The following is a 26785-nucleotide window of genomic DNA, read 5'->3' as shown; positions in this document are numbered from 1 at the left end:
CTTTTAAGTTACTTTTCCCTCAAAAACTTATGCTGGTCCTTCCCCCACTGTTGAACATTTCTCAGAAATGCTTCAACACGTCATCACTTTTCTTAGCTCTATAAATGTCACTTTATAGCCCACTGTCTATCACACTCAGGCTGGTTCATGGCAGGATTCCGAATGATTTACGTTGGTGTTCCTGGCATTGTAATAAAGTGAAGCTGATATGTGATGGTCAGCTTAAGTCAGTGACAGAGAGATTCAACAGTTCCAAGCTATTCAAAAACTAACTCATCCAATTTTATTAGGAAAGTAGATCTGAGCTCCTAACTTTGTCTTGTTAAAGGAGCAGCCCAAGAGAAAATGGAGCAGCAATTCAATCATTTATTTCTATGTGTACTTTCAGGCAATGTAGTAGGATACATGGTTTGAGGCCCTTCTGAAATTAGGTTCCATAGCTGTATTAAATACATTTGTTTGTTTATCTATCTATAACCATATAACAATTACAGCATGGAAACAGGCCATCTCGGCCCTTCTAGTCCATGCCTATCTATCTATCTGTTGACATACAGTATGGAATAGGTCTTTCCAGCCCTTTGAGCCATGACATCCAGCTATCCCCTGATTTTACTCCAGCCTAATCATGGGGCAATTTACAACGACCAATTAACCTACCAGCTGGTACTTCTTTGGACGGTGGAAGGAAACCGGGCACGTGGGGCGAAACCCACGTGATCATGGGGAGAAGGTAGAGGCAGCGAAGGAATTAACCCAGTTCACTGGTACTGTAAAGTGTTGTGCTAACTACTATGCTATCGTGCCACTCCATATACAGTAGCAAACAACAACCTTCTACCCCAATGTGTCTGGCCAAAGGAAAAAAAGTGATTTTAAGGAACTGGCGATACAGTGATTATTTTTAATACAAATATATATTTGAAAACATTTTGATCAGGTTATTTGAAAGGAATATTTCTCTGGTTAACCTTGTGATAAATTCTGTGTTTGTTACTGTTTTATGGTAATTCAGAAATCTCTGTAGGTATTTAATTAAATATGCTGTTTAGGTTTAAAGCTGCAATTTGAGTAATGAATTGAAAGGACAAAGTTCCATTTAATTGACCCTACCGCGCCTTTCAGAACATCTCAAAATCTGCTGCATCCATTGACATAACTTTTCTAAGTGTGGTCACTGCTGTAAGGCAAGAACACAACATAAACAGGAGAAATTCTGCAGATGCTGCAAATCCAATTCAAAACACACTCAAAATGCTGGAGGAACTAAGCAGGTCAGGCAGCATCTATGATTAAAAAATAAACAGTCAACCTTTCGGGCCGAGACCCTTCTTTAGTACTGGAAAGGAAGGGGGAAGAGGCCAGAATAAAAAAGGTGGAGGAGGGGTAGGAGAATAACTAGAAGGTGTTAGGTAAAAAATTTGCATATGGCTGTCTCTGTGAGTCAACAGAAATGCAGTGAATCGAGTCTAAAATATTAAGGATAATTTCAGCAATATACACAAAATTCTGGAGAAACTCAGCAAGTCAGGCAGCATCTATGGAGGGAAATAAAGAGTCAATGCTTTGGATTGAGATTCTTCATGAGGATTAGAATGGAAGAGGCTGAACCCCAAACAAAAATGTTGGGGGAGTCAGAGGAGTACAATTTGGCAAGTGATTAAAGGAATTGGCTCAAAAGGTTGCCTGTCTATTTCCCACCATAGATGCTGCCTGACCTACAAAGTTCCTCAAACACTTTGTGTACATTGCCCCAGGTTGTACATTGCAGAATCTCTTCTGATTTTGTTTTTTTGCCCCACTGTGAAGACTCTTCGAGGTATGACTACTTCCTCTCTTTCTTTCGCTCCTGAGGTGCTCCCCCTCTGTGTTTTCTGCTACCCTCCTCCTCTTTGACCATGTGCTCACCCAGACTCACTACCACAGTCATGTGTACCTGCCAATCATCTCCTTTCTTGGATTGCATAGTCTATTATCTTACCCAATCAGAATCCTTCTTCTTCAATTCTTGACCTCTTCCAACTCATAGATTCTCTTATCATTCCCTTTCATCCCCACTTCCCCATCCATCTACCTTCCCCTCACCCTGTTTCACATTTCACCTGTCAGCTTGTACTCCCCCCCAACCTTTTTATTCTGGCTTGTGCTCCATTCTTTTCCAATGCTGATGAAGAGTCCCGGCCTGAAATGTCAACTACTTAGTTCCTTCTGTGGATGCTGTTTGACCTGTTGAGTTCCTCCAGCATTTTGTGTGTTTTGCTGTTGAGGATAATACTTCCATTGGAATTTAATCCAATGGTGAGAGCACTTTAAAATTTGATTAATTTGAGTTGAAAACATTGTTTGCCTCCAGCCATTCACAAGTTTAATGAAGGGTCACTGATTATACTTTACCTCCATTCTTTTGATCCCTCCTACACCTCGGCCACCATAATATGAGGCATCAACAGTTGGCCATTTCTTCTTGGGCAATCCTTCTGAGTCCAAATCCTCCTGTAAGAGATGGAATGATTAATAGGGAACAAGAACGTGTGCTGTTGTACTCCTCTGTCAGATAAATTCACTGATTTAATCCTTTTTAAGCACTAGATCCTTCTTGATTAAATCCTTGTTATAAGTTAGCCAAGGGGGAAATGCCAAAGTTTTTAAAGCTTTCCAAGCAGATCTTTAAAGGTCAACATGGACCAAATTCAGGTCCTTATCCAACTACCAAATGTAACTTCATGACAGAAAGAGAAGAAAAAAATCTGTGGAACTCTTGAATAACATATTTAGTGTGTGTGTGTGTGTGTGTGTGTGTGTGTTATGAAGAATAAAAATCAAAACAGGAAGAGCTCTGATGTCATTCAGGCAAGCCAGAGGAGATTCATTTCACATGATGGATTTTGCAATCATTCTCTCTGTTTACATCCCCGAGTAAAAGAAGCCTTTAAAAAACAAAGCTCTTTCTTTATATTTGTTTTCTGACTTTTAAGAGTATATTTAAGGCACTGTTAATGCCTTTGTGTGGAATCTATTTTCTCTATTGAAGATCCAGCTTAATCCTGCAGGAATTTGGTATGAAACACAAGGATGTTCAGAATCTTCAACTGCTTATTGACTCTCTTCTTTGGCTCGATGTTTTAAAACTTCAGGCTCTAACCACTGAACTGCACTGAGGACAGTAGCATATTTGCCACACTTGAGGAGATTACAGGATAGTTCAGTCAGTGAAGAATTAGTATGTCCAAGTTAGAGTTTGAAGCTGTAAATTGTATCTTTTGTAATATTTGTGAAGGTATTTATGTTACGGTATTGTATTATCACATTAACATCCATGAGCATGACTAGGAGCTTGAATGGCAGCTAGGAAATTTGAAAAAGAAAAACTAGTACCAGTTATGGTAACCATTAAACTACCAGATACTCTTAAACAAAAACACAAGAACATAAGAAATAGGAGCAGGAGTAGGCCCTCTGGCCCATTGAGCCTGCCCCACTATTCAATAAAATCACGGCTGATCTGTCCGTAAACTCAGCTCCATCTACCTGCCTTTTCCCCAGGACCCTTAATTCCCTTACTATGTAAAAATCTATCTAACTGTTTCTTAAATATATTTAGTAAATAAGCCTCAACTGCTTCCCTGGGCAGAGAATTCCATAGATTCACCACTCTCTGGGAAAAACAGTTTCTCCTCATCTCTGACCTAAATCTTCTCCCCTGAATTTTGAGGCAATGTTCCCTAGTTCTAGTCTCACCTACCAATGGAAACAACATTCCTACTTCTATCTTATCTATCCCTTTCAAAATTTTGTATGTTTCTATAAGACCCCCTCTCATTCTTCTGAACTCCAGAGAGTATAGTCCCAGGCGACTGAATCTCTCCTCATAGGTTAACCCCTTCATCCCTGGAATCAACCTGGTGGACCTCCACTGCACTGCTTCCAAAGCCAGTATAGCCTTCCTCAAGTACGGAGACCAGATCTGCACACAGCACTCCAGGTGCGGCCTCACCAGTACCCTGTATAGTTGCAGCATGACCTCCCTGCTCTCGAATTCAATCCCTCTAGCAATGTAGGCCAACATTCCGTTTGCCTTCTTAAAAACCTGTTGCAAGCCAACTTTTTGCGATTCATGTACAAACACTGCCAAGTCCCTCTGCACAACAGCATGCTGCAATCTTTTACCATTTAAATAATACTCTGCTCTTCTATTATACCTTCCAAAGTGGATGATCTTGCATTTACCAACAATGTATTCCAACTGCCAGAACTTGGCCCACTCACTTAACCTATCTATATGCCTCTGCAGCCTCTCCACATCCTCTGTACACTTTCTTTTTCCATTCAGTCATCAGTGTCATCAGCAAATTTTGCTCCGCTACACTCAGTCCCCTCTTCCAAATCATCCCCTGCAGCATCCCACTCACCACTGACTGCCAACCGGAGAAACACCCATTTATACCAACTCTTTGCCTTCTATCGGTTAACCAATCCATTATCCATGCCTATACAGTACACTTTCTCTGACTCCACACATCTGTATCTTATTTATAAGTCTCTTGTGTGGCACCTTATTGAACGCCTTCTGGAAATCCAAGTATACGACATCCACCTGTTCCCCTCTATCCACTGCACTCATTATGTCCTCAAAGAACTCCAGTAAATTTGTCAAATAGGACCTGCCCTTTCTGAATGTATGCTGCATTTGTCTAATGGAATCACTCCTTTCTAAATGTTTCGCTATTTCTTCCTTAATAACAGCTTCAAGCATTTTCCCGTCTACAGATGTTAAGCTAACTGGCCTATAGTTGCCTGTCTTTTGCCTACATCCTTTTTTAAAAAGTGGTGTGACATTTGCTGTCTTCCAATCTGCCAGGACCTGCCCAGAGTCTAGAGAGTTTTGATAAATGATTACCAACACGTATTCTATAACCTCCGCCAATTCCTTCAGCACCCTGGGATGCATCCCATCAGGACCAGGGGACTTATCTACCTTCAGGCCCTCTAGTTTGCTCATCACTATCTCTTTAGTGACAGAGATTTTATTGAGGTCTTCACCTCCCATTTTGTCCATAACATCCTTCTTTGGCATATTAGATATGTCCTCCACCGTGAAGACCAAAACAAAATAGTCATTCAATGCCTCAGCCATTTCCTTATCACCCAATATCAATTTCTCCTTCTCATCTTCCAAGGGACCTACGCTGACTTTAGCCACCCTCTTCTCCTTTATATATTTATAAAAAACATTTGCTATCTGGTTTTATATTTTGTGCTAATTTACTTTCATATTCTATCCTCCCTTTCCTTATTTCTTGTTTATTTGTTCTCTGTTGCTTTTTAAAGTTTTCCCAATCCTCCAGTCTCCCACTACTCTTTGCGACTTTGTACACACAAGCTTTAAATTTGATACTATCTTTTATTTCCTTAGTTATCCAAGGCTGGATCTCCCCACATTTATTGTCCTTACTTTTGACTGGAATATACTCTTGTTGAGCACTGTGAAAAATCTCTTTGAAAGTATTCCACTGTTCCTCAACTGCCCTACCAAATAGCCTGTGCTCCCAATCCACATTAGCCAACTCCTCCCTCATCCCATTGTAGTCTCCCTTGTTCAAGCATAATACACTAGTTTTAGATCTAACTATTTCATCCTCCATCTGTACGTGAAATTCAGTCATACTATGATCACTCTTTCCAAGAGGATCCCTGACTGCAAGATCATTAATCTTACCTGTCTCATTGCACAGGACTAGGTCTAAGATAGCATTTTCCCTTGTAGGTTCACTAACATGCTGCTCAAGAAAGCTGTCACGGATGCATTCTATGAAGTCCTCCTCAAAACTTCCTAGACCAACCTGATTCACCCAATCTATGTGGAAGTTAAAATCCCCCATGACAACTGTCGTTCCGTTCTTACAAGCCTCAGTTACTTCTTGGTTAATCACCTCTGCCACTGCAATATTTTTATTAGGCGGCCTATAGACAACACCCACCAGTGATTCCCTTTACTAATCTTAATCTCTACCCAGATGGACTCAACATTCTGCTCTGGCTATTAGTAAATATTTGGTTTACTAATAGCCTTTAAGGAAGTCTGATCTACGTACATCTCCAAACCTACCACTGTGGTTTGCTCTTAGCTGCCCTCTAAACTGAACTCTCAATTTAAAGGTAATTGGGGATAATCAATACATACTGGATGAACCTGTGAACAAATATGAGTGCAGGTGACTATTTCCTGCACAGTGCCCCACTGAACTTATTCTTCATGCCTCAATCCTGCCTCTGTTTGTCCATTTCCTTTCCACCCACATCTTGGGCAACTCCCATGTCCTGCAACTTTTGTTTTTAGCCCTTAACTCCGAGTGGAGTCATCGTGACGCTGTCGTGATGACGTTTTTTTTTAGCAGGCTTTCTTGCTTTTACAAGTCCGAGTTGCTAGCTCGACACTCAACCCAGCACAGATGGAAAGCGTGCAAGGGAGCCGGCTGGATTTGAACTCGGGAGCCTTCGCTCCAAAGTCCGGCGCTGATGCCACTACGCCACCAGCTGGCCCCTGCAACATTCTGACAGCTTCCAATTCCCTATTCCCAAATGTTTCATTCTCAATTATGGATGCCCAGGTCCAATACTCCTCCATCCAGCATGAAGTCTTGGCACCCTCTGCTTCATTCTAGAACAAACAACAAACATTCTATCCTACTAACACTCCCATCCATCCACTCAGGAGAACTTATTCTTACTCTCAACCAGTTCTGTTTCAATTCTTCCCACTTTCTACAAATAAACAGTGTGCCCATGTGCTCTTGTACATTAATGTTTTTGAAGGCTATGTGGAATATTCCTTATCCAAACCTACTCTGGCATCAGCTACTTATTCACTAGACTTCACTGGTGCTACTTCCTGTACTCATATGGAACATGTCAATTTTATCATTTTGCTACAAACTTGCACCCTGCTCTCATTCACTTGGACCATATCCAACACTTCCATCTCCTTTTCTGGCTCTTTCATTCTCTACCTCTGGAGACAAACTATGCGCTAATATCTACTAAAAGCCCAGTGACTCCCGCAGCAAACTCAACTCCTATCATATCTCCTGACTCTCACTTTCATCTCACTAGCTTCCACATTCAGCATATTAGCACTTATAATCCTGCCAGTGGCAACAGGGCACCAGGGCCCCAACACCAGTTTCATCATCTTCTTTTCCGCTTCCCCTTCTGTTTTCTAGAGGAACTACTCTCTTTATGACTCCCTGGTCTGTTTGTTCGTCCCTCACCCATTTCTGTCCCCCGGCAATCGCAGGAGGTGCAACACTTGTTCCTCCTCCACCTTCCTCACCAACACCAACTGAGAGAAGCAGACCTTCTGGGTGAGGCAGGAATTCACATGCACCTCTTCCACCTCATGCTTGCTTTGTGGCCTCCTCACCATCATTAAGACCAAGCATAGACCATGGGACAATTTGCACAGAACCTGCATTCTGTCCACAACAGCCATCTCGAACTTTAGTTTGCATCTCACTTCAACTCCTCTCTCCATCCCCACAGCAACTGGTCCGACCTCAGCCATTTCCACTGTCAGGGTGAGGCCAGACACAAGTTAGAACAACATTTATAGTCCACTGGGTTCGTCTACAACCAACACTCTCTCTCTCTGTCACTAAAATCGTGCTTCTCCTCCCTCTGCCAACCCTCTCCCTTCCCCTCACCACTCACAAAATATGTTCCCACTACCGCACCTCAGGAGAATTTCCAATTCTGTGGACTGCTCTGAACTTTTTTTCATAGGATCAACAACACATTCAGATTCCCTACACGGATTAAAAAGTTCGAAGTTCAAAGTAAAATTTATTAACAGAGGACATACAACCCTGAGATATTTTTTCCTGAAGGCATACTTAGAAAATCTATAGAACAGTAACTGTAAACAGGATCAATAAACAACAAACTCTGCAAAAGCAAATATAAATAAATAACAAGAGCATAAAATACTAAGGTAAAGAGTCCTTAAAGGGAGACCATAGGATGTGGGAACACCAGAAATAGAATGAGTGTACATATCCCCTTTTGTTCAAGAACCTGATGGTTGAGGGGTAGTAAGCGTTCTTGAACCTGGTGGTACGATTCCTGAGGCACGTGTACCTGCTACCTGATAGCAGCAGTGAGAAAACAGCACGGCCTAGGCGGTGAGGATCTTTGATGATGAATGCTGCTTTTCCAAAGCAACCTTTCATGTAGATGTGCTCAATGGTTGGGAGGGCTTAACCCACGATGTACTGGGCCAAATCCACTGCCCTTTGTAGGATTTTCCACTCCAAGGCATTGGTATTCCCATACCAGGCCATAACATTATATTACGTTCAAATTAAATGCATTTAAATTAATATTCTCTGCTGCATTTGTTATGTTCTTGATAGTGAAAGATAATTTCTGAGGGTCCCACAAAAATTTATGTTATTAACATACTGTACATCAAGCTTGGCACAAACTCTTTGAAAGAGGTACAGGCAGGCTAAGTCATAGCTACTGTCTTGCAGCATTCATGTAAGTGGGTGCAGTGGTCTGATATCTTTCAGCAATCTAATCCATCCTTTTAATATACGGCCTCTTCCAAATCAATCTCACCACAGATTTCTCCCCCAGCTCTAATGCATCAGCAGTAAAAGTTAGAGTGGGTCCAACTATCTACTCTGGGCAAAGTTCATCTACTGGAGGAGGCACTCTGGCAGGGAACATGGTCGATGAGCTCAAGCATAAAAAAATTTGTCTGAATAATTCACAGTGAACTGCCCTGAGGACCCTGAGGTTTCAATAGGTGTTATACCAATAGTTCAGTCCTTATCATTTGAAGCTGGTTACATCACACGATGCCTCCTCTGCACTCTACATCTGAACACAAAATCTATCTTCACGACAGAAATTCTGAAATACAGATGAAATAATTCTTGCCATGTACATCAGGCAACATTTGATCTCTAAAAGCCTTTTGGATCATGCACATCTCAGGTGTTAAGTGAAGGATGATCATCTGCTTTTTGAAACAGTGACAGGTTGTTGATATTGATGTGCAGGATATAGAATAAAATATAAATCAAGTTCAGTCATTGCCGCATGTTATTGGGGCTATGTAGTCACCTGTTGTTCCGAAATCACATTTCTTACGAAGAGCCTTTAAGTGTTTCAAGTGTAATGATAGATAGATAGATAGATACTTTATTCATCCCCATGGGGAAATTCAACATTTTTTCCAATGTCCCATACACTTGTTGTAGCAAAACTAATTACATACAATACTTAACTCAGTAAAAATATGATATGCATCTAAATCACTCTCTCAAAAAGCATTAATAATAGCTTTTAAAAAGTTCTTAAGTAGTTTACTTAAATACATTAAATACAATCAACCCCGGCACTTTAACATATCTTACTCCTGGCGGTTGAATTGTAAAGCCTAATGGCATTGGGGAGTATTGACCTCTTCATCCTGTCTGAGGAGCATTGCATCAATAGCAACCTGTCGCTGAAACTGCTTCTCTGTCTCTGGATGGTGCTATGTAGAGGATGTTCAGGGTTTTCCATAATTGACCGTAGCCTACTCAGCGCCCTTCGCTCAGCTACCGATGTTATACTCTCCAGTACTTTGCCCACGACAGAGCCCGCCTTCCTTACCAGCTTATTAAGACGTGAGGCGTCCCTCTTCTTAATGCTGCCTCCCCAACACGCCACCACAAAGAAGAGGGCGCTCTCCACAACTGACCTATAGAACATCTTCAGCATCTCACTATAGACATTGAATGATGCCAACCTTCTAAGGAAGTACAGTCGACTCTGTGCCTTAATGATGTACCAAAAGAAATAAAGTGACTTTCATCTGATTTTACGTTGGTTTGAATGTATATTGTTTTTTACTGAGATCATTTTTTGACTGTTGTTTACGACTATTTACTTACTTAGATGCAGTGTGGACTAGGCCCTCTCGGCACTTCAAACCAAGCCACTCAGCAATTCCCTGATTTAATTCTAGCCTAATCACAGGACAATTTACAATGACCAATTAACCTATCAACCGGTGTGTCTTTGGGCAGTGGGAGGAAACCAGGGCACCCGGTGGGAACCTATGATCATGGGGAGAACGTAGAAGCTCCTTACAGTGGCAGGAATTGACCCTGAGTTGCTGGTAGTGTAAAGTGTTGTTTTAACCATTATGCTACCATGCTGCCCCTTAGCCTTGCGGAAGGGAAAGAGAGAATATGTACTTCTTGTGATCCACCAGTAATAAATCTGAATAATTTGCATGTTTTGAACTATCTAACATCTTTTTTTAATCTCTTTCTTTCCTCTGCTGACTTTTCCCTATCTGGGTTCTCTGCCAAGATCATGAGCAGATCTTCAGCACCTTAGTCAAGTGGTTTCTCTAAAGATCTTAAATGTCATTGCCCTTGTATTTACATAATGCCTTTCACAATTTTGGCAGCTCAGTGTGTCACCTTTATTAAAATGGATATTTTAACATTATAGTTGTTGTAGAAAACAGCTCATTTGAATATGGCATGCTGCCAAAAAAACTTCCATGTGATAATTGATCAGAAAATCCAATTTTACTTGTGTTTGTTGAGAGTTAAATAAAAAATTATCAGTAAAGCATTTATAAACATTTGCCACATTTCATGTCAGTGAAAACAGGGGAGTTAGTTGCTTAAAGTACTGTGTTCTTATAAAAGGGAATAACTACACTCACTTGCTCCATCATTGAGGTGTTCCCACAACCAATGTTCTCACTTCAAGGACTCTTTATCTCATGTTCTTGTTAATTATAACTATTTATTTGCATTTGCACAGTTTGTTGTCTTCTGCACTCTGGTTGATCCTGTTACAGTTACTATTCTATAGATTTGCTAAGTATGCCCATAGGAAAATGAATCTCATGGTGACATATATATACTTTGATAATTTACTTTTTTCTCTAATAATTGATAGGGTATGAAATGAAACAAATATGCAAGATACTTTCATTTAGTTTGCACATTTCATATCCTCTATACATTGAAGTAAAGTGAAATTATTTATCAAGTACAGTTAATGTTAAGCAAGTAAATATAATCCACAGCAGGTAAGCCAATGTAATAGAAAGAGAGACAAAATATTAGGAAACTTTAGACTTCTTTGCAGAACTAACATGGTCATTGTATCAGTTACTGAGGTAGGATAGACCCAACAGAAAATTGGCAAGCACCTCATGGCATTTAGAATCATGACATCACTTGCTTGCATTACAAATAATTACACCTGTCCATTTAACAAACAATGTTTTGAAGATGTCTTACATGTCTATTTGCCTTCTATAGTTTTATTGGTCAAAGGTGTAATTCATATTGAGTTAGTAAATATTGCCACATTGAAGGGGCAAACTCTCCTGAACCAGCCACGTTTTTTACATTCCCTTCCCAGTGACACTGCCATATTCTCCTACTTTTAATTCTACCCTTCTTGGTTATTCTGCTATTGTCACATCAACTTTTCCTGCGTTATTTGAGATTACACCATTCTGATGTTTTGCACCCATCATTATATTTATTATTACCATCTATAAAGTTTACTTTGTAAGCTTCATGTAAATGTAGAGTTTGACTGCACCCTGGTGTAAATGACAATAAAATGAATCTAAATAGACCAATGTGGGCAGCATGCCAATGAAGTCAAAATGAAGGTGATTATTCTACTCAGCCTCATGATATCACCATCTTATGAAGTAAATATGTCACCCTGCTCTGTTTACAAGACTTATTGGAAAAATAATGGAAAGATACCAATAATAATATATTTTAACTTTAATTTCAGTAGACTCCAGCATAGCATCAGTCAATAAAGCAATAAATTTGGCACTGTAATGCAGTGTTTCTGGTAAAAGATATTAAAGACAACAATAAGTCGAAGGAAGCTAGGTAAGATTGGCCAGGAAGCATACCCTTGTTGAGCTCACTGAAACTTCTCATATTTTAAAATCGTGCTCATATTTTAAGATCTTTGCACAGAATGAAATGATATTTTATCATTAAATCCTTAAATAGGCAAAGCAAAGCTGAAGCTGAAGAGTTTAACAGATTATTTTAATGGGGCTGCACTGAGATTTCCACTTCCTTTCTTACAACGAATCCCATGGGTTACTTCTGCATTAACCATACTTTCATTGCTTCTTCATATGTCACCTGAGGAGATTAACTTAATTTTGTGCTGTTTAAGTTAAAGGACCCTTTCTCTTGGTGAAATAAAATTAATATTCAGCTCTTACTTTGCCCAAATATATTTTGGAGCTTTAGCACCCAGATCACCTGGAAATACTTTAGTTTGACATAAGGTCTGACATTTGTTTTAATCTTTTCATCCTTTGCTTGCCTCACACAGGCTGCAGTATAATTAAAAATTGATCATTTAAATTAACTTGAATGGATTATATGAATAATTAATATCTATCCCATGTCACTCTGCTGGTGTCCACTATTTATTTAAAATCGGTTATAATCTCAGTGTGGCAAACACTGAACAATTAACACAAAATATCTAAGACCCAGCAAAAGCTATCATCTTGTATTGGTTCTCTTCAAGTGTTATTACTGCATTTTATCAAGCCGCCTCATCAGATTGTAACTTCAAAACAAATAAAATCCATGGTTGGTAGTGCTTTATTGGTAATTTCGCCTGTTACTTTTCCTCCTATAAAGTACCAAATGCATCATCTGGCTCTTTCTTTGTATCCATAAATGTGCTTCAGTTTTGAATACCTTTGAGAGGAAGCCCAGAATTTTCATCCTTATCTGTGATGCTTAAGCACCAGCTGAATGCTCTGAGAATTTTCTCCAAGGAAACATCAATTCTCCTTTCTTCTCATAAGCTAGTAAGTGAAATACTCGACATGTAGGAAAGAAGTGGCTTTTGTCTTCAATTAGGAGAACATCAGTTGTTGTTTGTACTGCACCTTTCATGTCCAATTTGCTTACTTTTATTGTTTGCATGATTTGTTATTTTTCTTCTTTGCACATTGGATGTTTGATGGTTTTTTTTATATATGGGTTCTTTTGGGGCTTCTTTGTTTTTTGGTTGCTTGTAAGGAAACAAATCTCAAGGTTGTGTAATCTATAGAGTCGGCCCTCCTCATCTGCGGGGGATTGGTTCCGGGACACTCCCCCGGATACCAAGAAATACGGATGATCAAGCCCCTTATTTAACCTGTCTCAGTGCGGCGGTCTTTAGAATCCAGCGGAACCCTGGGACTTATTTAACCTGTCTCAGTGCGGTGGACTTTAGGACCCAGCAGAACCCCGGACCTTATTTAACCTGTCTCAGTGCAGTGGACTTCAGAACCCAGCAAAACCCTCAACCTTATTTAACCTGTCTCAGTGTGGTGGACTTTAGGACCCAGCAGAACCCTGGACCTTATTTAACCTGTCTCAGTGCAGTGGACTTTAGGACCCAGCGAAACCCTCAACCTTATTTAACCTGTCTCAGTGTGGTGGACTTCAGAACCCAGTGAAACCCTCAACCTTATTTAACCTGTCTCAGTGCAGTGGACTTCAGAACCCAGCGAAACCCTCAACCTTATTTAACCTGTCTCAGTGTGGTAGACTTTAGGGCCCAGTGGAACCCTGGACCTTATTTAACCTGTTTCAGTGCGGTAGACTTTAGGGCCCAGCGGAACCCTGGACCTTGTTTAACCTGTTTCAGTGCAGTGGACTTTAGGACCCAGCGCAGCTTGGAATCCACAGTGTTTCTGTTTATGAAAATAATCACGATCACGATTGAAAATAAAGTGGAAGTAATAAAGCAATCGGAAAGAAGTGAAACACCATCAGTCATTGGAAAAGCATTAAGCTATGGTCAATGATTGGAACAATTTTAATGGAGCATGTGAAGGCCCTGCCCTGATGAAAGCTACAATTATTACTAAGCAATACAGTGGTTTAATTATTGAAATACGTATGTTTCTTAAGTGTTTTATATGCATAGAAAGGTAAAATATATACTATATACTAAGAAAAATGTTTTACTAACTGACGCTAAATAATACCGGATGTACCTATTCTGACTTCAAATCCGACTTAAAGACGGACTCAGGTACGGAACTCGTTCATAACCTGGGGACTGCCTGCACTTTTAAATCATCTCTAGATTACTTATAATACCTAATACAATGTAAATGCTATGTAAATAGTTGTTATACTGTATTAGACAATAGACAGTGTGCAGGAGTGCAGGAGTAGGCCATTCGGCGCTTCTAGCCAGCACCGCCATTCACTGTGATCATGGCTGATCATACACAATCAGTACCCTGTTCCTGCCCTCTCCCCATATCCCTTGACCCCGCTATCTATAAGAGCTCTATCTAACTCTCTCTTGAATGCATCCAGAGACTTGGCCTCCACTACCTTCTGGGATAGAGCATTCCACATATCCACCACTCTCTGGGTGAAAAAGTTTTTCTGCATCTCTGTTCTAAATGGCCTACCCCTTATTCTTAGACTGTGGCCTCTAGTTCTGGACTCACCCATCAGCGGGAACATGCTTCCTACCTCCAGCATGTCCAATCCCTTAATAATCTTATATGTTTCAATCAGATCCCCTCTCATCCTTCTAAATTCCAGTGTATACAAGCCCAGTCGCTCCAATCTTTCAACATATGACAGTCCCGCCATTCCGGGAATTAACCTTGTGAACCTACGCTGCACTCCCTCAATAGCAAGAATGTCCTTCCTCAAATTTGGAGACCAAAACTGCACACAATACTCCAGGTGGGATCTCACCAGGGCCCTGTACAGCTGCAGAAGGACCTCTTTACTCCTATACTCAATTCCTCTTGTTATATTGTTGTATTGTTTAGGGAATAATGACAAGAAAAAATAGTCTGTACATGCTCAAACAATGAGTGCTGGAGAGGGAACTTCCGGGTTTTCCCGATCCATGGTTGGTTGAATCCGCGCATGAGGAAGCCATGGATAAGGAGGGCCAACTGTACATACTTTGATAATAACCGTACTTTGAACTTTGAGCACTCAGGACATTGAGAAGTGGACAAACCAGAATAATGGGAGACTAACAAACCTCATATTCTCAGTAAACACAAAGTATACTGCAGATGCTGTGGTCAAATCAAGACATACAAACAAGCTGGATGAACTCAGCAGGTCGGGCAGCATCTGTTGAAAGGAGCAGTCAACATTTGGGGTCGAGGTCTCAACCCGAAACGTTGACTGCTCATTTCAACAGATGCTGCCTGACCTACTGAGTTCATCCAGCTTGTTTGTATGTTTCATATTCTCAGTACCTTGTCTGTGCACCATTGCAAAAATAACAATTTTATATGGATTTCTGAATTCAGATATGTAATTTCCAGAATTTCTGTGTCTAATCCATCTTGTCTTTGTTCAAAAACTTGTAAGCACTGGGCTGGAAAGTTTAAGATTGATATGTTTGGCAAGGATTTGATTTAAAAATGCCTCAATCCACAGTGCAATCACTGATTTAGAAGGTTGTCTATGACACTAATTAATGAAACAATCGTGGAATCACAAAGTACAGTTGTCATTAATTATTTAATTTCATTGGAATGACAATACAGAATTTTGTACTCTTGATGATGTGCATACATTTCTTGCGCTAATAAATATTTATGGCAAGTGTTTCATTCCAAAAAGAATCATCTGTTTTAGTTTATTACTTTCAAATAGAAACCTCTTAACAATATCATTGACAAACAACAGAGAATGGGAAAATTTAAGGATATTTTGGATGAAGCAGTAAGAAAATGACTCGTGCAAATTGGCATCATAGTTTTTGAAAGTAATTTAGTTAAGCATTCCTAAAGCGTTTGCAAACAAATTTGACACCAAATATCATAAGATATGAGGAGGTGATCAAAGAGTTAATCAGAGGTAGGTTTTAAGCAATGCCTTATGAAGTCTTGGAATGATTTTCCCTTTAGTGATTCCAGCTCCACAGCAACGTAATTCTTAACTGACCTCTGAACTGTTACTGCATGGACTCTGTAGTGATTCAAGGAGCTGGCTCACCAGCATTTTCTCAGGGCAATTAGAGATGGCCTGCTCACGTTGACCCACCTGTCTGAGTAGCTCCTCTCCTTCACTTCACCCCCGCACTCCCGATTTATGCACACCCATTACAGAAGTGAAGGAGGCAGGTCGTTCCGAGGTTCTACTACTTGTTCCAGGGCCTGGCCAAGATGACCATTCATGGATCCACGCAGCAGACAGTCAAGGACTCTGCCTGGGCTGGCTGCCTGCCCATTTTCCAGGGATATGTTCATGCCCAGGTGTCCTTGACGAGGGAGCAAGGAGTCATGGTGGGTACTGTGGGGGATTTCCGGGAGTGGCGGGCCTCCAGGAATGACTGTTTTACAGACAGTAACAATGCTATTTTAATTTGAATTTCTTCACTGTCTTGTAATTTCTTGATGTTTGTATTTTGTACATGTGTTGTGAATAAACTTTGTAGTTTTCTATAAAAAAAGAGAATCCTCTCCTACTGAACACCATAAGGAACCAATAAGTTTTGCATTTAAAGATTTGTCTAACACTAAACACTGGTGCAAAACATAATCCTTGAAAAATGACGTAAGAAACATTAATCACATGCACCTGCTTTTTAAATTTTTACTGAAAGTAAGAAAAGTAACTTTTGCACTTACGTTGCATCATTCACATTCCTTTGAGAATGTCCTAAACATTTTATATTTAATGAGGTACTATTTTTCCAAGGTGCAGTTCCATTGTAATATTGGCAGTTCTGTGTCATTGATGGGTCAAAGTTCTGAGAGTCTACACAGATTACAACTTCAGGAAGGAATGTCACCACCACATTCAAGGCCAGTTACGAATCAACATTAAATCTTTACCTTGGCCTTGATGCACATGTCCATAAATGGATTAGAAAGCTCAATAAGTAATCCTTGATTAAGTGGGCATGTAGCAGAGCCAACAATCGTCGATCAATTTCTCATCTTGGAGTCCGCAATACCTCCATGCAGTATGCTGCATGGTTCAAAACTATTTATTCTGTTTATCAAATGCAACAGCTTACACATATAACTTCCTATAACCTTAAACTATTTCCAATCAAAGGCTGCCCCTTTAGCTATCTTACTGTACTGTTAACAGCATACCTTATTGCCCAGCGCTGACTTTGCCTACACATGGAAGATATAGTACATGCGTAAACATATATCCTCTCACTGTTAACCTGACAGCTAGCCAAAGGTTTTCCTCTTTCACCTGTGTTCTCAAAACAAGGCCTCAATACTGTAATGCACTTTGTATTAGTATAGTAGAGCAATCCTATCATCCATGTTTTCAAGTGAAAAGTGATGCTTTAAGATACTGGAGGACCACCCACTACTATATCTTGGAACATGGTGTAGTTATATGCATACAGTATTATGCCAGCATTCACAAAGGAAGTTAAAGAACAAACTATGCCACAATTTATGATGTGTGTTTATAACAAAAATGTTTGCAATGTAACAAGAGCAGATGTTTGGGTACATCTTGATCATAGACAGTGATAATTCTTCACAACAGATCTTACAGCTAGACAGAATCCAGAATTTCCTGTACTATACTGCTTAATTTCAAGTTGGTTAGAAGTTAAAAGTTGTTTAAAGTTCCATCATTTCCACTTTTCTACCTCTCTCCTCACGGGATATCCATTTCGCATGCTATTATCTGCAACATGAGCGTGCAGCTTGCAAATTCTCTTTTATTTGCTTAAGAGGTGTGGGCATCACAGGCCCGTAGGTCATAAAGCTAATCATTCCTTGGTTGGTGTTGAACTTCATCCTCCCTGCAAGGTGAAAACTTAGCTAAGATTCTCTCAAAATTTAAGTGAAGCATTACTGCTCATGTTGGACTTAATCAAGAGCAAATGGAATCTCATTTGTCACTGGAATCTAGTTGTAACTTCTGTTTTCAGAGAAATTGCTTTGTGCCCCATCACCCTCTCTCAACCTTCTGTGTCAGCTACAGTACTGTGTAAAAGTCTTAGGCATATCGCCAGAGTACCTAAGACATTTACACATTTCTGTATATTGGTTAAAATAGAAAGGTGATTGTGAAACAGAAATAACCATGCTTAGCTTTGTATTAGCTCAGTAGTATTAAATATTATTTGGTAAATAAGAAGACGTAATATACAGTACTGTGCAAAAGTCTTGGGCACACTAGCTATATATATGTGCTTAAGACTTTTGCCCAGTACTATATATGATACAGGCAAAATCATACACACCTGACCAGCTCCTTTGACACAGCCATTTTACATCAGGTAGAATATGTCTGGGTAATTTAACTTCAGTCTCACAGATCCAGAGAGATTGCAAAATAGTAAAGGCCGCTTGCCCAGTCTGTGCAATCTCCCTGTGTCATGGTTCCATTGGCTGTTCCCCTTTAATGCTCCTTTCTCCCTGATTATGCCCTAATTTCAGTCATTAGATTTCCAATTGCTGCTAGTTTACTTAATTACAGTACACCTGGTTTTCATCAGAGACTGTGAAATAAGTACGATGGTGTCACTATCACAGGTTGCCAGTTTGTTGGTCTATTCTCATGTGATACTTTGTCTGATTAGAGCAGTTAGTTCTAAGTTCAGCTCTATTTTCAAGATAGTCCCTGTAAATCCCGTCCCCTTGTCAAGATTCCTCTGGTTTGCTGTTCTACATTCACGTCTATGCCAGCATCCCCAACTCAGTCGACATGCTGGTGTCCTGCACTTGGATTCTCCTCAGTTGCCCCATGTAACACCCCGAGCCTTGTGAGATTTCAGCACTCCTCCTATCCTGGTCTTTCGAGCATCTGTGGTTTTAACCATGGATGGACCTGATTCTAGCTGTCAGATGCTGAACTCCTGAATTACTTTCCTTAAATCTTTCCTCTTCACTGTCCTTCCATCCATCAACCTCCTTCCTTGAAACCTATCACTTTACCAAATTTTACATCATCTCCTCGTGGCATGGAGGCTAATTTTGTTTGATGGCAAATTCATGAAGTGTCTTGGGACCTTTTATGGCATTAAAGGAAACAGACAATGACAAGCTGCCATTGTTGCTAAATCACTGCCAAAACTGACAATTCAATCTAATTTCATGCTCCATCCCCCATAGCCTTCAATATACATTTTGCCTCCAAAGATAAATAGATTTCATTTAGTTTGAAATGTGGTGCTTCACAGTTCCAATAATCATATTGTCTGCAAGAAATATATTATTTTCACTTCTCCACCTCTTCTAGCTGAGGATTACTGAATATTACAAACAAAACTGAAAATATTGGCTGAAGTTCATGACCAAAATTGCATGCTGAGCTCGCTCCAACAACTATTTCCAAACATGAGATCGCATGTAATACAAACAAGATGCAGCGGCATTAGAGCCCTAGGCTGATTGGAACAGGGTCACTCTCTGCTTTTCTGTAGAATTCTGTCTTGCAAAGAAAAATTTGCTCCGTGTCCTTACGTACTGAAACTATGAAGTGGGTTATAAAGAAAGAATGGCTTTAATCCATTTGCACCTTTTGTATCACTTTCGAGATTTCTCATTTCCTTTTAAAGCCAATGAAGTACTTTTTGTTCTGTAGCCGCTGAAAGCATAGCACTCAATTTGCACACAGAAAGCTCCCATAAATAGCGCTGGTTTAAGAAGAATAAGTAAGTCTCCAGTAATAACTCCTACCCTGGTGGGGCAGTTCAGCTCTTCGGAGTGGGATCATATTGTCATTTGACACAAGAAGCAAGAATGGCAACTATTGTGCCATGATGCAAGAGGTAATGTTGTAGCTCTAGACCAGAGGCCAGATAGTGTCACTGGCCAATGGTGACATGTTGCAGACAGCTTACAAAACTATTAGGTACTCCTCTTTCTCTAGATATACTTCTCCTGAACTGTGACCGATTGCAGCCTGTAATTTCCCCTTTAAGGATGTACTTTTGAGCTGACTGAACAATCTGGTGTTTTTGCGATCTCCTAGGGGAATCAGTGAACTAGACTCTCAAGAGTGCAGGTATGGCCGCGGTGGCCATCACTGCAGATGGATGCTGTACCGATGACGGATGGTGAGACATGAACCTATGATCGGCTCCATTATTCTGCACCGATTAAAGTATCGAGCGAGCTTAAAATCTTTGAGGATGAAAGTGGAAAGCAAACAGGTGTTCAGCACCATCTGCCTGCGTTTGACTGGTCTCCCTCTCTTCTCTCTACTATCGTCGGGCAGGAGTTGTGGGTGACTTGGGTTCAGGAGCAGTCATTGGACTCCTGGACTTGCTTCACTCACCTCACACTGAATGAATTGCCTTTGCGGCCGTGGACTCACTTTCAGGGACTCTGTAGTTCTTGTTCTTTGTGTCTTTAGTTACTTTTATTTACTGCTTGCACAGTTTGACCGAGGCACTTCAATACTGAACTGACTGCAGCTATCAGCACTTCCCTCAGCGCTGAACTGATTCCGTGGCTCTGCAGTTCATGGTCTGTGTGTTAATTTGTTTGCATGATTTGTTCTTTTTTTCCCACACGTTAGATGTGTGATGGACTTTTTGTGTTTTTTTTAGTAGGTTCTTTTGTGCTTCTTTGCTTTGTGGGTGCTTGCAAGAAGACAAATCTCAATGTTGTGTACAGTACACGTATTTTGGTAAGTGTACTTTGAGCTTCTGAACTTTTGAGCTTTTTGACCTTTGACCACACTTGGAGTATTGTGTTCCGTTCTGGTCACATTATAGGAAGGATGAAGAAGCTTTAGTGAGGATTCAGAGACTCATCAGGATGCTGTATGAATTAGAGAACATGTCTTATCAGGGCAGACTACGCAAGCAAGGGCTTTTCTCTTTGGAACAAAGAAGGATGAGAGGTATTTTATAGAGGTGTACAAGATGATAAACAGCACAGATAGAGTGGATAGCAGAGACTTTTTCACAGGTCAGAAATAGCTAATACAAGGGGTTATAGTTTTAAGATGACTGAAGGAATATATAGGCAGAATGTCAGAGGCAAAGTGAGTACATGGAACATCCTGCCAGGAGTGGTGGTAAAGGCAGATCCATTAAGGCATTAAGAAACTCTTAAATAGGCACATGGATGATAGAAAAATGGAGGGTTATGCTGGAGAGAACGGTTAGATTGATCTTAGTGTCCTTTGAAAGGGCAGCTTGATGTTATGGGCTGAAGCTGCAGTATGTAAACTTTTAACTCCACCTTGGACTGTCCAAGCCCAGAGAGAAAGAAGGATGGTGGGGAATGGGGTGAGCTAAAGAAACAGCAACAAGAGCTCCAAAGATGAGAGATACAATATAAAGATGGACTACATCTGGGGACAACTTGAAAGAATGGCTCAGGATAGAGGACTTTGGTGAGCAGCTGTTGGCAGCCTATGACCCAGTAGGAGTGATGGGGGCTTAAGTAAGTAAGCATGCAAACTTATGATGAAACCACCTTAGACTCTTTCTGCCGCAGACAGCAACCAGCACAAACCTTGATCTGAGATTTGTGCTGCTGCTGTTACAGCTCGCTGTTGAAGACAAAGTGTTCAGCTGTTTTTCACATCACATGCATCATTCAACTTTTAAAGGGAAGCAGCTTTGCTGAAGTAGTGGTAAGATGTGGAACCATCACAAGGACGCTATGCTGCAATGCCATATTTGCATTTCATAGAAACATAGAAAATAGGTGCAGGAGTAGGCCATTCAGCCCTTCAAGCCTGCACCGCCATTCAGTATGATCATGGCTGATCATCCAACTCAGAACCCTGGACCTGCTTTCTCTCCATACCCCCTGATCCCTTTAGCCACAAGGGCCATATCTAACTTCCTCTTAAATATAGCCAATGAACTGGCCTTAACTGTTTCATGTGGCAGAGAATTACACAGATTCACCACTCTCTGTGTGAAGAAGTTTTTCCTCATCTCGATCCTAAAAGGCTTCCCCTTTATCCTTAAACTGTGACCCCTCGTTCTGGACTTCCCCAACATCGGAAATAATCTTCCTGCATCTAGCCTGTCCAATCCCTTTAGAATTTTATACGTTTCAATAAGATCCCCCCTCAATCTTCTAAATTCCAGTGAGTATAAGCCCAGTCGATCCAGTCTTTCTTCATATGAAACTCCTGCCATCCCAGGAATCAATCTGGTGAACCTTCTCTGTACTCCCTCTATGGCAAGAATGTCTTTCCTCAGATTAGGGGACCAAAACTGCACACAATATTCTAGGTGCGGTCTCACCAAGACCTTGTACAACTGCAGTAGAACCTCCCTACTCCTGTACTCAAATCCTTTTGCTATGAATGCCAACATACCATTTGCCTTTTTCACTGCCTGCTGTACCTGCATGCCCACCTTCAGTGACTGGTGTACAATGACACCCAGGTCTCGTTGCATCTCCCCTTTTCCTAATCGGGCACCGTTCAGATAATAATCTGTTTTCCTGTTCTTGCAACCAAAGTGGATAACCTCACATTTATCCACATTAAATTGCATCTGCCATGAATTTGCCCACTCACCTAACCTATCCAAGTCACCCTGCATCCTCTTAGCATCCTCCTCACAGCTAACACCGCCGCCCAGCTTCATGTCATTCGCAAACTTGGAGATGCTGCATTTAATTCCCTCGTCTAAATCATTAATATATATTGTAAACAACTGGGGTCCCAGCACTGAGCCTTGTGGTACCCCATTCTCTGCCCAGCTAAAGGATGATAAACATTGGCATATACCAGCAGGTTTGAATTGTCTGTGTTATGGGCTTAATTTAGCTAAATAAAAAGCAAAAAAAAAAACAGATATTGATAATCTACAAGAAGTGCAACACTGTCACAGCTCAGGGTGTTCCATAGTTCAGAGCTCTAGTCCAGCACCGTTCTGTAAGGAGTCTCTCTATGTTCACCCCGTGCGATGCATGGGTTTTCCTGGATGCTCTGGTTTCCTCCCACAGCCCAAAACGTTCCAGGTAGGTTAACTGGTCATTGTAAATTGCCCCTTGGTTAGGTTAATTGGGGTTGTGGGGCTTCTGGAGCAGCACGCTCGAAGGACCAGAAGTGCCTATTCCGTACCGTATAGCTAAATAAATACAGTACTGTGCAAAAGTCTTAAGCACACTAGCTATACTAGTTATACACTATACTAGCAATACACTAGCTATACATATATGTACCTACGACATTTGCACAGTACAGTAGAGATTTTATGTATCACACTGTACTGCTGCTGCTGCAGCAAAAAAAAAACACATTTCGTGAAAATCAGAGTTACAGGGAAGTAGTAACCCTTAAGTTTCAGGAGGCAAGTAGCTGAGTGACCGTCAGGAGAAATGGAAATTTGAATAGGCAGTTGGCGCAGAGCTCCCCTGTGGCCATTCCTCTCAATAATAAGTTTACTGTTTTGGATACTGTTGTGTGTTATGACCTCCAAGGGGAATGACACAGAGACCAGGTTACTGGCACTGAGCATGGGTGCATGGTGCGGAAGGGAAAGAGGGAGAAGAGCAGAGTGGTAGTGATAGGGGACTCAATAGTCAGAGGAACTTACAGCAGATTTTGTGGACATCAATAGGATATCCTCCCTGGAGCCAGGGTCAGGGATGTCTCGATCGCATCTACAGCATTTTGGAGGGAGAGCAGCCAGATGTCTTGTAACATATTGGTACCAGTGACATAGGAAGGTCCTGAAGAGAGAATTTAGAGAGCTAGGCAGAAAGCTGAGAAGCAGGATCTCTAGAGTAGTAGGTCCTGACAAAGGGTCTCGGCCCAAAATGTCGACTGTACTTCTCCCTATAGATGCTGCCTGGCCTGTTGCGTTCCACCAGTATTTTGTGTGTGTTTCTAGAGTAGTAATTTCTGGATTGCTGACTGTGCCACGAGCCAGTGAGGGTAGAAACAGGATGATTTGGCAGATAAATGTGTGGCTGAGAAGCTGGTGCAGGGGGCAAGGCTTCAGATTCTTGGATCATTGGGATGTCTTGTAAGGTAGGTATGACCTGGACAAAAGTGACAGGTTGCACCTGAGAGGGGATCAATACTCTTGTGGGCAGGTTTGTCAGAGCTGTTGGGGAGGGTTTAAACTAATTTGGCAAGGAGGTGGGAACCGAAGTGAAGGGATTCAGGAAAATAAAAAAGCAAAGTTATCGTGCAGTCACGCTGTCTGGAAGAGCAGGCAGATGATAGGACAAAATTGCAGTCAGCAGGGTGAGTATCAGTGCATTAGGGATGCAGAATCAAAAAGGATGGTAATAAAGTACTCAAAGTGTTATATCTCAATGCAGGGAGTATAAGAAATAAGGTGGATGATTTTGTTGCACCTACAGATTGTCAGGTATGATGTCGTGGCCATCACTGAATCATGGCTGAAGGATGGTTGTAGTTGGGAGCTGAACGTCCAGGGTTACACTTTGTATCGGAGGGATAGGAGGGTAGGCAGAGGGGGTGGCATGGCTCTGCTGGTAAAGAATGTCATCAAATCAGTAGAAAGACATGACATGGGATCAGAAGATGTTGAATCCTTGTTGGTTGAGTTAAGAAAACTGCAAGGGTAAAAGGACCCTGATGGCCGTTATATACAGGCCTCCCATCAATAGCTGTTTACAACAATTTCCCACAGTTTACAATGGGAAATAGAAAAGGTGTGTCAAAGGGGCAATGTTATGAGAGTCATGAGAGATCATAACATGGAAATCAGGTTGGTAATGAATCTCGAGAGAGAGTGAATTTGTTGAATGCCCACAAGATGGATTTTTAGAACAGTCTCTCGTTGAGCCTACAAGGGGATCAGCTATACTGATTGGGTATTATGTATTCAACCAGAGGTCGCTCAGAGTTTAAGGTAAAAGAACCTTTAGGGGGCAGAAATCACCACATGATTGGGTTCGACTTGAAATTTGATAGAGAGAAAGTAAAGTCTGACGTAGCCGTACTTCAGTGGAGTAAAGGAAACTACAGTGGCTTGAGAGAGGAGCTGGCCAAAGTAAATTGGAAGGAGCTGCTGGCAGGGATGACAGCAGAGCAGCAATGGTGTGAGTTTCTGGGGAAAATGAGGAAGGTGCAGGTTAGATGTATTCCAAAAACAAAGAAATTCGCAAATGGTAATATATTACAACTGTGGCTGACAAGGGAAGTCAAAGCTTTGCAAAAGCAAAAGAGAGGGCATACAACAAAGCAAAAATCTGCAGGAAGGTGGATGATTGGGAAGTTTTTAAAAACCTACAGAGAGCAACTAAAAGAATCATTAGGAGGGGAAAGATGAAATATGAAAGCAAGCTAGCAAACAACATCAAAATAAATAGTAAAAGCTTTTTCAAGAATGCGAAAAGATTAAGGAGAGATGAAAGTGGATATAGGACTGCTAGAAAATGAGGTCACAGAAACAATAACAGGGAACAAGGAAATGGCAAACGAACTAAATGAGTATTTTGCATCAGTCTTCACTGTGGAAGACACTAGCAGTGTGCCAGATGTTGAAAGGTGTGAGGGAAGAGAAGTGAGTGCAGTTACTATTACAAGGAGAAGGTGCTCAAAAAGCTGAAAGACCTAAAGGCACATAAGTCACCCAGACCAGATGAACTGCACCCTAGGGTTCTGACAGTTGTAGTGGTAGAAATTACTGGAGGCTTTACTAATGATCTTTCAACAATCATTGGACTCTGGCATGATGTCAGACGATTGGAAAATTGCACGTCATTCAACTCTTTAAGAAAGCAGAAAGGAAATTACAAACCAGTTAGACTGACGTCAGTGCTTGGGAAGATGTTGGAGTCAATTGTTAAGGACGAGGTGATGGGAGTACTTGGAGACAAAGGACAAGATGGGACAAAGTCAGCACAGTTTCCTTAAGGGAACATCTTGCCTGACGAACCTGTTGGAATTCTTTGAGGAGATCACAAGTAGGATAGATAAAGGGGATGCTGTGGATGTTTGAACTTTCAGAAGGTCTTTGACAAGGTGCCACACATGAGGCTGTTTACCAAGTTAAGAGTCCATGGTATTACAGGAAAATTATTGGCGTGGTTAGAGCATTGGCTGATTGGTAGGAGGCAGTGAGTGGGAATAAAAGGATCCTTTTCTGGTTGTCTGCCAATGACTAGTGGCATTCCGCAGGGGTCAGTGCTGGGACCACTTCTTTTTATGTTGTATATAAATGATTTAGATTATGGAATGGGTGGCTTTGTTGTCAAGTTTGCAGATGATATGAAGATTGGTGGAGGAGCAGGTAGTGTTCAGGAAACAGGAAGGCTGCAGATGGACTTTGATAGATTGGCAGAATGGGTAAGAAAGTGGCAAATGAAATACAGTGTTCAAAAATGCATGGTCATGCACTTCGGTAGTAGAATAAATGTATAGACTATTTTCCAACTGGGGAGAAAATCCAAAAATCTGAGATGTAAAGGGACTTGGATTCCCTGTACAGAACACCATCAGGTGAGTTTGCAGGTTGAGTCGGTGGTGAGGAAGACAAATGCAATGTTAGCATTCATTTCAATAGATCTGGGATATAAGAGCAAGGTGATGCTGAGGCTTTATAAGGCACTGGTGAGGACTCACATTGGGTATTGTGAACAGTTTTGGGCCCCTCATCTAAGAAAAGATGAGATGGCATTGGAGAGGGTTCAGAGGAGGTTCACAAGGATGTTTCCAGGAATGAAAGGGTTAACGTATGAGGAAAGTTAGATGGCTCTGGGTTTGTTCTTGTTGGAATTTAGAAGGACAAAGGGGCATCTCATTGAAACCTTTTGAATATTGAAAGGCCTAGAAACAGTAGATGT

At 41.0% G+C, this 26785-nt stretch overlaps 1 protein-coding gene across 2 annotated transcripts in view; it reads right to left on the bottom strand.

The window, feature by feature from the left end:
- The window catches only part of LOC140734677 (anthrax toxin receptor 1-like), a 258361-nt gene that overhangs the window by 51887 nt on the left and 179689 nt on the right, over positions 1-26785 (bottom strand). The window contains exon 15 of one of the 2 annotated variants that reach the window (XM_073058962.1): positions 2395-2493. In XM_073058962.1, the coding sequence (XP_072915063.1) occupies positions 2395-2493 (99 nt within the window). The remainder of the gene's footprint in view (positions 1-2394; positions 2494-26785) is intronic. The other variant, XM_073058970.1, reaches the window with a different exon arrangement.

Source organism: Hemitrygon akajei, chromosome 1, assembly GCF_048418815.1.
Source record: "Hemitrygon akajei chromosome 1, sHemAka1.3, whole genome shotgun sequence".
In the NCBI taxonomy this organism is placed as follows: domain Eukaryota; kingdom Metazoa; phylum Chordata; class Chondrichthyes; order Myliobatiformes; family Dasyatidae; genus Hemitrygon; species Hemitrygon akajei.
The sequence above is the reverse complement of the archived record's forward strand: the minus strand, read 5'-3'. Positions and strand labels throughout refer to the sequence as shown.